At 33.9% G+C, this 11,842-nt stretch overlaps 1 protein-coding gene across 1 annotated transcript; it reads left to right on the top strand.

Annotated features, from left to right (window-relative positions):
* Positions 1 to 4,164: 4,164 nt before the first annotated feature.
* LOC140436049 (uncharacterized) lies at positions 4,165 to 4,956 on the top strand. Its single transcript, XM_072524761.1, has one exon. It carries the CDS (start codon positions 4,165 to 4,167, stop codon positions 4,954 to 4,956), a length of 792 nt encoding a protein of 263 aa, XP_072380862.1.
* Positions 4,957 to 11,842: the final 6,886 nt, after the last annotated feature.

Genomic DNA, 11,842 nt, shown 5'->3' with positions numbered 1-11,842 from the left:
AATTTCCAGAACAAGTCTCTGGAGAGTTTTAAGACAGATTGGTTTTAAGTTCAAAAAGGAAGACAATAGAAAGGCTTTGTGTGAAAGAGCTAGTGTCGTTCACAAAAGAATAGAATTTTTAAGAAATTATAACAAATTTAAAAAAGAATGTTCTTCCTTCGTTTATTTAGATGAAACATGGATTTTTGCTAAAGGCGGTATAAAACGAATTTGGCAGGACGAGAGCATAAAATCCATAAACACATCGATAACGAGGGAAAGAGATATATTATAGTGCATGCAGGTGGAAAACATGATTTTATTGAGGGAGCAGATCTTGTGTTTTCATCAAAATCAGCCGATTATCATGACAATATGAATACGGAGATGTTTGTGAAATGGTTGAAAGAAAAACTGTTGCCAAGTTTACATGAACCATCCGTTATAGTACTGGATAATGCTGCGTACCATTCGGAAATTTTAAATAAGCAACCAACAAACACCTGGACCGTAGATAAAATAAAAGAATGGTTAACGAATAAAAATATTGCATTTCCTCAATACTGTTTTAAGCCTCAATTACTAACGTTAGCTAAAAGTCATGCACAACCAAACATATATATAGTAGACGAAATTATACATAGCTTTGGACATCGTGTGTTAAGACTACCGCCCTATCATAAAAAGTGTAAAAAAATGTGAAGACTTAATTGAAGAATGTTGGATCCGTGAAGGTCGCATCAAAGCAGTTAATCCTGTTATAATTTACCATCCGAATGAGGATAGCGACGACAGTGATTATGGCTGTGAATCTGATGGTTGATGATAGTTTTAGGAGATTGGGAGAATAAGAGAATAAGTAAGTTTTTTTGTTTTTTTTTTAATACTAATTGAATATTCGACTAAATAAAGTACACTATTTAATCACTTAGGTATTGTTACACTTCGTTTAAATCATTTAATTCAAAAACTAACTTGTTTACAATACTAAATTCAATGATAGTAATTATATAATTCAAAATCTGAATTACAACTATTCTATAAACTATCAACTCTATATTTATATCATGACTTCATATTTAAATCTAAGGTTTATATTTGCCATAACAGTATTTTAAAAATGGGGAGAATTTACTATTGTACAATTCAGCACAATAGACCATTTAAGTCGATACCTTAAACCGAATTTAAAACAGTCGTATATTCGTGGAATGGAGTATACCAACAAGTCAACATCTTACAATAGATAAAAACTGGAATCGTTCAGGAGGCGTGTGTCATTTCTTCAATACATACCGAATAAGCCAGCGAAGTACGGCTTAAAAGTATTTATGCTAGTGAATGCCAAAACTTACTACTGTCTAAACATGAAAGTTTACGTCGACACACAGCCAGAAGGACCTTTCCGACAAAGTAACAATCCGCAAAAAACCTAGTTGAACGTTTGATTGGGCCAGTTTCTGGTACTACGCGTAATATTACTTTCGATAACTGGTTTACCAGTTATCCGCTCATGATCAATCTACTTCAGACTCATTATCTTACATTGGTTGGGACAGTTAGGAAGAACAAAAGGCAAATTCTAACAACACTTCTGTATACACGAGAAAGAGAAATTCGCAGTTCAAAATTTGTTTTCAAAGAAGATATAACGGCTGTCCCATAGTTGCCAAAAAAGTCAAAAAATGTAATCCGCTTTTCTACATTGCATCATGATGATACTATAATAATTGAAGAAACTGGTGAAAAGAAATTACCTGAAATTATCGACTTTTACTATTCAACCAAAGGCGGTGTAGACACATTGGATGAGCTCTCCTAATTACAGCGTATCAAGAAATAGTCGTGGTTGAACTTTGACACTACTTTTTTGGTTTTTAAATACAGCTGGAGTCAATGCTCAAGTTATATATAAAACAAATACAAAAAACGATAAATTAAACAGAAGACTTTTTTTGAAAGAACTGGGAGTGCAGCTGATTTCTAAGTTTCGAAACCAACGAAGACAAAACCCTTCCTTGCGTCGACCACTACGTGATAATCAGCATCCGTTGAGACCTAAGCGACATAGAACAAACAGTATATGTTCTGTTTGTCCAAGAAATACAGATAGGAAGACTTTTTACATATGCATGCGATGTGATACTCCAATTTGTTTGGAACACGCAATAATGGCCTGTTCAAATTGCGACAATTTTGGGGAGTAGTAACTTTTTTATTTTTCAATGTATTTTGGCAAACATTTTTTTCTTTAGTTTGTAGAATCTTAGGCTATAAGTTTATTTAGAGTGGTGTGATCAGTAAAATTTTTCATAATATTTGAATGTATTGTTCACTCGTGTTTTTGACTAGCATAATTGCAATATGTTAGATAAATGATGTTTACCATGTAAATAGAGGACTTTTCCAGTACCATATTTAATTTATTTGAATCATAAATAAGTAAAAAACCAAGATTAACCATTTTAAATGATTAAATTTAAAAATTTTAACTTCCTGCGTTAGTTTAGTTTGGGGTATGACATACAACGGAACACATCTTGTGCTAATTTATATAGGCATACTAACGCAGGGCTAAAACTGTTTTTTTTTTCAATTGCACAGGTACGTTTCTTTAAACTACACAACTTCCGCTGCAAATCCCACTCAATACCATTTTCATGGAAGCATTTCGTTTATAAGGTGAAAGTTCAGCGTTTTTTAGGCTTATTTTAGGATACTGATCAAAAGTTATTGAATTTTTACCGTCGAGTTGATACAAATTTTATTTAAAAAAATTGGTTTCGCGCGCGTAATTGACATTCACCGGTTGCTTCAGGCGTTTTTTTTCTGAGAGAAGAGTTCATTCTACACAAAAGGTACCAATAAATATTTTTCTTTCAAATATTCTCAGCTACATTTTTTATTGAAAACGTTTTTTTCTATGAAGTACAGGTTCGTGGTAAATTGACTTTTTCCGTTTACCGGGGTAGGAGCAGTAAACACTTTTATTTCTTTTTTGGGTATAAAAATTGACATTCTCAGCAAAATTCAGCTTGATAATTGTTCAATTGTTCAAAAATTTTAACAATTCAATAAAAAATATATGATTGTCCGTCTATCGCCTTCTTTTCCTTTTGGTGCCTATCCTCTGTGGATGTTGGCAATCACGTTGGTCCATACAACTTTGTTGGCAGCTGCTCTAAATAGATGTATGGTAGTCATTCCTGCCCACTGTCTGATGTTCTTCAACCCCGATGTCCTTCTGCGCCCTTGAGATGTTTGCCTTCTATCTTGCCTTTGTTTTTTTCTTTGAATTTTAGTTGAATTAGTTGATATTTCTCAATACGCATCATATACCCCAAGTATGTCATCTTTTTGATTTTTACGATACGCATAATTTCCAGATCTTTATTCATACCTTGGATCACGGTGTTGTTTGTAACATGATGGATATAGGAAATTCTGAGCATGCGGCAGTAGCACCACATTTCGAAGGCTTCTAAACGTTTGGATGTTGCCTCCGTCAAGGTCCAGGCTTCGGCTCCATATGAAAGAGTAGAAAATACAGAGCATCTCAAGACTCGTGTTCTTATATCAATGTTCAGGTGCATATTACATAAATCTTCCTGAGGCGATTGAAGACAGCTCTCGCCTTTTCTATACGACACCTTATTTCCCGTGAGTGGTCCCACTCCTTATTTAGGCTGCATCCAAGGTATGAAATTTTGTCTATTATTTTCAAGGGTTCTCAGGCTTACACTACACGGTCTATTAATGTTTGCAGATCCTCCGCATTATCAGCAATCAAAACCGTATCGTCCGCATATCTTGTCTGTTTATCGTGCTGATTGTTAGAATATCCAACATAAAAAGTGGATGTTGTCCTATAGTTTTTCAATATGAAGTGACATTGTTGACAGTTCAATGAGTAATGTCAGAAATAGGTCATAAACTACTGTCAGTCAAGTTTTGTATTGTTCTGTATGTAAGAAGGAATAAAGTCTAATTGTTGATGACCAGACGTTTATTGGTGCATATTTCCAAAAGTACATATTTCCTTGTCTCTTGATGTCTTCAAACTAGAAGGAGGACTTCACCTAACTTAAATTATAACAGGTTATGGGCCCAGTCTACGTGTGAACTGTGAACAGGTTAGGTGAACAGGATTCAGTTTTCTTTGTTGTTATTGTCGGTGAATAAAATATGGCTACCAGCAATAACGATTATAAAATTCAAATTGACAAACTCGAGGGTCCTGAAGACTGGGCAAAGTGGAAATGGCACGTTTCGATGTTATTACGTTCGTATGCACTTGAAGACATTGTAAACGGTATGTGTAAGTGTCCTGAGGTTAGTGAAGATTCAACTTCAGCGGAAATACAGAAGCATCAGCAATGGTTAAAAGACGATGCGAAAACGGCAAGTTTGTTAGCAGGTACGCTAGGAAAAACTGTTGCCGAGCTCGTGTTGACGTGTACTCACGCTAGTGAAATATTGGACAAATTGCGCGCGAGATTTGAACGTAGCAGTACGCAACGGTTAAACATGTCAATTGAAGCCTTTTTTAGAGTCCAACGTGATGAAAAAGAGGATATTAGTACACATGTTGCGAAGTTGCAGAAACTGTTTGTAGATTTAAATGATGAACTACAGAAGCATGATGAAAATGTTTTATCCGAAAGAATGTTAAATGGTCGGATCTTATCAACTTTGGGTAAGGACTTTGATAATTTCAAAGATTTGTGGGACACGATACTATCAAAGAATCAAACTTTGAATTTACTGATTGAGAAATTGTGTACCATTGAATTACGTGACCAAAGTACTGTAGAATTTTTTGCGTTCGTTGCACGCAATAGCCGGACAGAAAAATACAATCAGAACCAAAGTATGAAGTCAAAGAAAAATGTACATCGTGCAAAAGAAAAATTTCCATGTCACAAATGCAAGACACTAGGCCATTGGGCGAAAGAGTGTCGCCCAATGGCGAAATAACAATGGAAGCGAAATAACGGAAATAACAATGATATTCAATTAAAATATATGTCAACGAATGAAATAGTGGCTAATATGTTGAATAAGTCGTTAAATTCAAAGAAATTGCAGTTAATCTGTCAGAATTTGAATTTAAAATAATGTTTATTTTGTTAAGGTCTATTATTTAGCTTATCTACTTTTCATGTTGAGGGAGATTGTTAGAATATCCAACATAAAAAGTGGATGTTGTCCTATAGTTGTTCTATATGAAGTGACATTGTTGACAGTTCAATGAGTAAGAGTAATGTCATAAATAGGTCATAAACTACTGTCAGTCAAGTTTTGTATTGTTCTGTATGTAAGAAGGAATAAAGTCTAATTGTTAATGACCAGACGTTTATTGGTGCATATTTCCAAAAGTACATATTTCCTTGTCTCTTGATGTCTTCAAACTAGAAGGAGGACTTCACCTAACTTAAATTATAACACTGATGAATAAATGTCAACGAGTTTAGCTTTTTATTTAGACGAGTATTGTACTGGTGTATCTATATGTATATATGAGTATCTTTTTGTGTTAATCAAATATAATATATAATGAATACCTATTACATTGTAGTCGTATTAATGAATTAGATTGTTTCATTTCGTAATTAAAATTAAAACATTAATATTATATATACCGTAATATTACAGTTCAACGGTGATTATGTAAAATTAGACATTTATTAGTCATTTCACATTTGAAATGTAATCTCTAAATTTCTCGAGTACCTACTCTTCTCCGGCGGTAATAAAATATGCCCCTTTTCTATATATCCAGCAATTTCACCCTCGTCATAACAACATTATGCTTAACTTACCCCTAACCCAGTGGCAAACTGCAAACTTTATAACTTTAAAATTAATAAGATTCTAAATTAGCACAGCCATCTCCCCTACGTCTATAAAAAAGGTCACAGAGTTCTTTGAAAGAGGATATTAAAATCCGATTAGAATTTCTCTCTCTCAACTTCATTGATTTTTATTTCTTGAATATTTATCTTTAACTGTCAGGAGCGAGTAAAAAATAGTGTTTTGATAATTGAAAAACAAATACATTAAATATTTAAAAAATATATATGTTTTACATTTTTGCTTGGAATCTAGGTTTGTTAAGAATGTTTTTAAGTAATACAAAATAATCGCAAAGTATTGGTTTAGTAAGGGCACATTTACTTTTGTTTCACCATTTTTTAAAACATTTTCCTGTTTTTCTTTCATTGTCCTTGCAGTTTATTTATCTTGAGCTTGAAACTCATAGGCAACATTTGTCTAAGCTCAGCTCTTCCAACAAAGAACGAAAGCTAATTACATTAATTATGTAAAGTAGCCTTAACGCATGGATGTGCTTTGAAATATGTGTCAACCAACTGATGACACACTTAGATAATTTCTTGTATTGATATGTAAGTACCATCATACTTTTTTAATAATTATAAATAAACAACTATGCAATATATACCTACACCAGTTAACATCAGACTGAAGCTGGTTCTTTGAAACGCACCTCATGTTATATAGCTAACTACGACTTTTTATACTATTTTTAGACTTTATACTACACTTTTGTGTTCATTGTGTTAATTGGTACTGTATATACATTGCTGACCACCTTTTATATTTTACATTTTTTATGTTTTTTATAAAAAAGATAAAATATAAAGACACTAGAGTATAATAGACCAGCATTTCTGTGTCTGATTGACCTAAAAACAGCGTTTGACAGAGTAAGACTTAAAGATGTAATCCATCTTCTGTATAATAAAGAAGTTTCCCAAAATATTATAAAAATTATCGAAAACATCTACCCCCCATGCTCTTTAATTTGATCATGGATCAAACCATCAAAAGCGTCAACAAAGGAGGAGGATACAGAATGGGAAACAAAGAAATAAAAATACTCTATTACGCAGACGACGCAATATTGATAGCCCAAGATGAAGATAGTCTGCAAAGACTGGTCCACAGATTTAGCATAGGAGCAAAAGAATTTAATATGACAATCTCATCTCAAAAAATTAAAACAATAGTCAGCAAAGAACCAACCAGATGTAAAATAGAAATTGATGGCATCAGTATTGAACAAGTAATGGAAATAAAATACCTGGGAATTACACTGTCTAGCTATGGAGACCTGGACAAAGAAGTGAGAGATCAAGTACAAAAAGCAAATAGACTGGCAGGATGCCTTAATAACATTATATGGCGAAACATGTAACGAAAATATTTTGCCAACCATAGGGTAAGATTTTATGGGGTAGAAAATTGGGAACAGAAATTATTGGAGAGGAGATAGGGCCAGCAAAATAATCGAAACTTGTGCGAATGGCACTCAGGGTTTGTTAGGAGAACTAGGGTCGTGGATAAGTAAATCACAAGGGGGTTGGATTGGGGCAACTACAGAAAAATGAAACAAAAGGTCATGAATCTCTTGGGACAAATAAAACAAAAAGAAACAGGAAACACCTCTAGTAATTTAAAAAGGACGCCACTTCGAGGTGCCTAATTATAACTATTACAACAGCTAGTTGTAACTATCAAAATAATTATTAAAAATGAAAAACATATCGTTTTCAAATGAAACTCAAAAAAAGGATTAGTTAAAAAAATAAACAAAATGTTAAAAAAAAATTGAACATTTATTGTGTCTTACCACAAACAGTTATAAAAATAAGACGATACAAAAATACTATATGAATAGTTACGAAGTACAAAAATACAAAAAAAAAACTTACATGTGTCCTATCTGTTTACAATGGGGAATTGCTACAAAAACTTTCAAAATTGTTACTGCATGGAGGTTAACCTTTTTTTAACAACAAAACAAATGGACATCAAAAATAATAAAACGAGCTGTCATAAGTTAACATTAAATTAAAAAAAACTGAACAAATAAATTGACAGCTAAAGTCAAACCCTAAAATTTTACAATTTATTAATTATTACAAATCCTTTTTTTATAGTATGAAATTATGAAAGCAATTATTACTTTTAGAAAAAAATGTCTGTCTTTACTTTAAAATTTGACACAAAAAAAAGTTACCTGGATTTCACAAAAACACTTTGAATTTTCTGGAACTTTTACTGGAACTATTACGGGAACAAAAAACTACATCTCAGACTGCGATAGGACTGACTATTCGTGGTTGAAGTCGGCACTAAACACAAAACTTATGGCTCTGCCTCTTAAAAAAACAGGAACAGGTAGAATTAGACTGCATACACAATAATTTGCTACGATTAACTGCTACTAAAATTGTTTTCCATAACGCAAGACAAAGATTTCCATGAAAAGGGACAAAAAAAGAAAACTTTACAAATTCGACGTGAATTTGGACATAACGCTGAAGCCTATCCTCTTGACCGCAGCTCCAGCGAGAGTGATCAAATTATATTTAAAACTAATTCATATTACTTGGTATAAATAAAACGCTGGGTATAAACAAAACACAAACGGAAATTAAGACGCAAATTATTAATTTGAAAACGCAGTATCGGACGGTTTGAACAAAGAAATATCGAGGAACATACACAGCTGCGAAATAAATAAACAACTCTAAGATGGTTTATATTAACTCGAGCCGACCTAAGAAAGAATTGAAATATATTTCGGGTATTTTAATACGTAAGAATGGAAACAGAAATACACTAAGATTATTCTTTGATATTTAACAAATACGAGGGGATTTCAATACATTTCCAAAGAATTTTTAAATGCTTCAAACAGACACATTAACACTGAGATGAAGTCAACAATTTATGAAACCAGTGTAAGACCAATAATGACATATGCCTGAGAAACAAGACCCGACACAGCCACAACGCTAAGGCTACTTGAAACGGCAAATATAAGAGTACTGAGAAGAATTACAGGAACAACGCTGAGAGTTCAAAAGAGAAGTAAAGATATTAGAGGAAAATGTAACGGAAAGTGTATAAATGAATGGACACAAAATAGAAAAAAAGAATGGAATAACCACATAAGCAGAATTGAGGAGACTTATGTCGTCAAAATAGCAAGAGAAAAGTCACCAATCGACAGAAGAAGTATCGGATAAGCACGCAAAAGATGAAGTGGCAACCTTCAATAGAGGTAGTAATCCGCCAATGAATAAGAAGAATTGCTTATAAAGAGGAAAGAGAAGAAGATTTTTTTTATGTTTTTATGTAACTGACTGGATTTTTTGGTTGTAACTGACTTGGTATACATATTGGCTTATATATCATCTATTTCAGCCTTAAGTTTCTTGAGGACCTAATGATGCTGATAACTTGTAAACAGCGAAACCAGTCGCCCAATCTTGCTCTTAATAAATATCTACAACAACTTAACGGGGTTCAAAGGAGTAGTGAAGCGCAATATAAGATGCTGTTTCCAGTTAGCATGCTCTAGCCTCTCCTACTCAATCCCTATCCTCACCTCCACGAAGTGCGGCTTGGCTGCACGGGTGAACCCTGGAAAACCTGAGCAACCTTGCTGGAGATTGGGTAACCAACCCCAATGAAAGGCAGGTTCAGGGCTGACGAGGAAGGGAAAAATGATCCTCCGAAAAAGGTGTTGGTGAGCAAGGTTAGCAGCCTACTTACTGTCAAAAAAACCAATGCTCAGAGAACCGAACAGAAGCCTCGGAATTTGACGAATACACAGATGACGAACCACGCAAGAAAAAGGACAAAGAGACCAAATAATCTACGAATTGGCACTTGGAACATCGCATCGTGGAACAAACGGGAACAGGAAGTTGTGCAGGAATTGAAGCTCCATAAAATTGATATATGTGCCCTGAATGAAACAAAAAAGAAAGGGAAAGGAAGTGCCAATAGAAACAAATTTATATTCCTGTACAGCTGAGTAGATAAAAGTAAACGAGTTCAGGCAGGAGTAGGCCTCTTAATACACAATAAATATAGTAACAATATTCAAGAAATAAGATACATCAACGAACACATGATGCTGGTTTGCCTTAAACTTCACCAGACGATACTTAATATTATCCCCGTATATGCACCGGATAACAGCAAAAACAAGGAAGACAAAGATGCTTTTTATGGACAGCTCCAAGATCTACTGGACACCGCAATAGCCGGTAGTAAAACAATAATTCTCGTGGACCTAAACGCCAGAGTAGGCAACATACCTGTGGCTCGAGTTACACAAAGTTTTAACGAAGAAACGCTCAACGACAACGAAGAAATACTTCTAGAACTTTGTTTAATGAATAACCTCCGAATTAACAACACATACTTTGACCACCCAATACAACATAAGATCACCTGGTCAGATACACGAGGACGTAACTCTATGATTGACTACATTATAACAAACAGACAAATACACCCCAAGAATATAATAGATGTGCGCACTCTATCTTCCGCCAATGTAGGATCCGACCATGGCCTGGTACTAGGAAAAATAAATATAGCAATCACCACACAAGGCAAGCGAAATACAAAAGTAGAAGAAAAGTTAAACATAGAAAGCTTAGAAGACGAAGGGATACAAAACTTGTATAGAAACAGCTAACAGAAAAACTAAACAGCCATAACCTAGAGACTAAAAAGAATATAGAAGAAACCTGAAAAATTATTAAAAAATGTATCCTACAAGCAGCGGAAGAAACTTTAGGTAAAAGAAAAGTTAACAGAAATAAACGAGAATACAAAACACCATGGTACGACGAAAGGGTAAAAGCACTAGCAAATGAAAAGAAACAAGCTTTCCTAACATACAAAGGAGTGAAGACACCGGAGGCAAGAGAAGACTACGTGAGAATCAGGAATAGAGTAAACCAAGAAATAGATAACATTAAAAAAGAACACTGGGATAAATTTACCAAAGATATGGAATACGCTCTATGGATCCCAGAAAAATGTGTGGAAGATGATAAGGAGACAAAAAACAGAAATGAATGAATTTGTACGCATAGATAATATTATTGAGGAATAATGGACTGAGAATTTCACGAAATTATATGGAGAAGGAGAAGAAGAGAACATAGAAATAATCATTAACGAAACTCACGATAGAGTACTAATATCAGAGTTACAAGAACGAATAAAAAAATTAAAAAACAGAAAAGCACCTGGTCCTGATAAGATAAACAATGAACTGCTAAAATATTGAGGAATAACACTACACAAATGGCTCCTAAAATTATTCGTCGATATAATAAATACCGGAGTAGTACCAGCGGAATGGAAGGAAAGTCTCCTGCTACCGATACTTAAAAAGGGAGACTCGAGAAATCCTAAAAATTATGGAGGCGTTAGTCTGATGAATAGTACATTAAAATTGTTAACGGCAGTCATAAAAGATAAAATCGAGGAAAAAGTAAACATGACAGATGAACAATACACTTCCGAACTTCCGAAAGAACCGCAGCACAATAGACGCAATTTTTATTATCAGACAAATAATAGAGAAGTCTATTGAATATGGAAAACCAGCATACATGTGCGTTGTAGATTTAAAAAGTGCTTTTGACAGGGTGAACCTCGAAGAAAGGTAAAGGAACCTTTACCTAGAAAAAAACCATTTCTTTCGAAAAACGTTCCCAGTGATCAATTTTTTTCTACCAGTGCATGTCTTTCGTTTCTAATTGTCTTGTAATTATGGTATGCCTCCTCTGTTTTGGTTATCATGTATTTCAGGTAAGCTTTTTTGTTTTCTTTAGATTTTTCTTTCACTTCTGTACAAAACCATGGAGTTGTTCCCCTTGGGACCAATTTATTTTTATTTATTTATTCTTTTTTGGAATAGGTATCTTGTGGAGTCATCCTGTAAGCTTTCGACTTTTATCTTTGTGGTGTATTCTGGTGTTTTGTTATAACGTATATGTGTTTTGGTTCGGATTTTGCACAA

Source organism: Diabrotica undecimpunctata, chromosome 3 (genome assembly GCF_040954645.1).
Source record: "Diabrotica undecimpunctata isolate CICGRU chromosome 3, icDiaUnde3, whole genome shotgun sequence".
Taxonomy (NCBI): Eukaryota; Metazoa; Arthropoda; class Insecta; order Coleoptera; family Chrysomelidae; genus Diabrotica; species Diabrotica undecimpunctata.
This window is presented reverse-complemented; position numbering and strand designations above follow the sequence as displayed.

Bases quoted from the DNA above. Each gene is read 5' to 3' on its own strand.
- LOC140436049 (XM_072524761.1), top strand. From the start codon at position 4,165: ATGGCTACCAGCAATAACGATTATAAAATTCAAATTGACAAACTCGAG.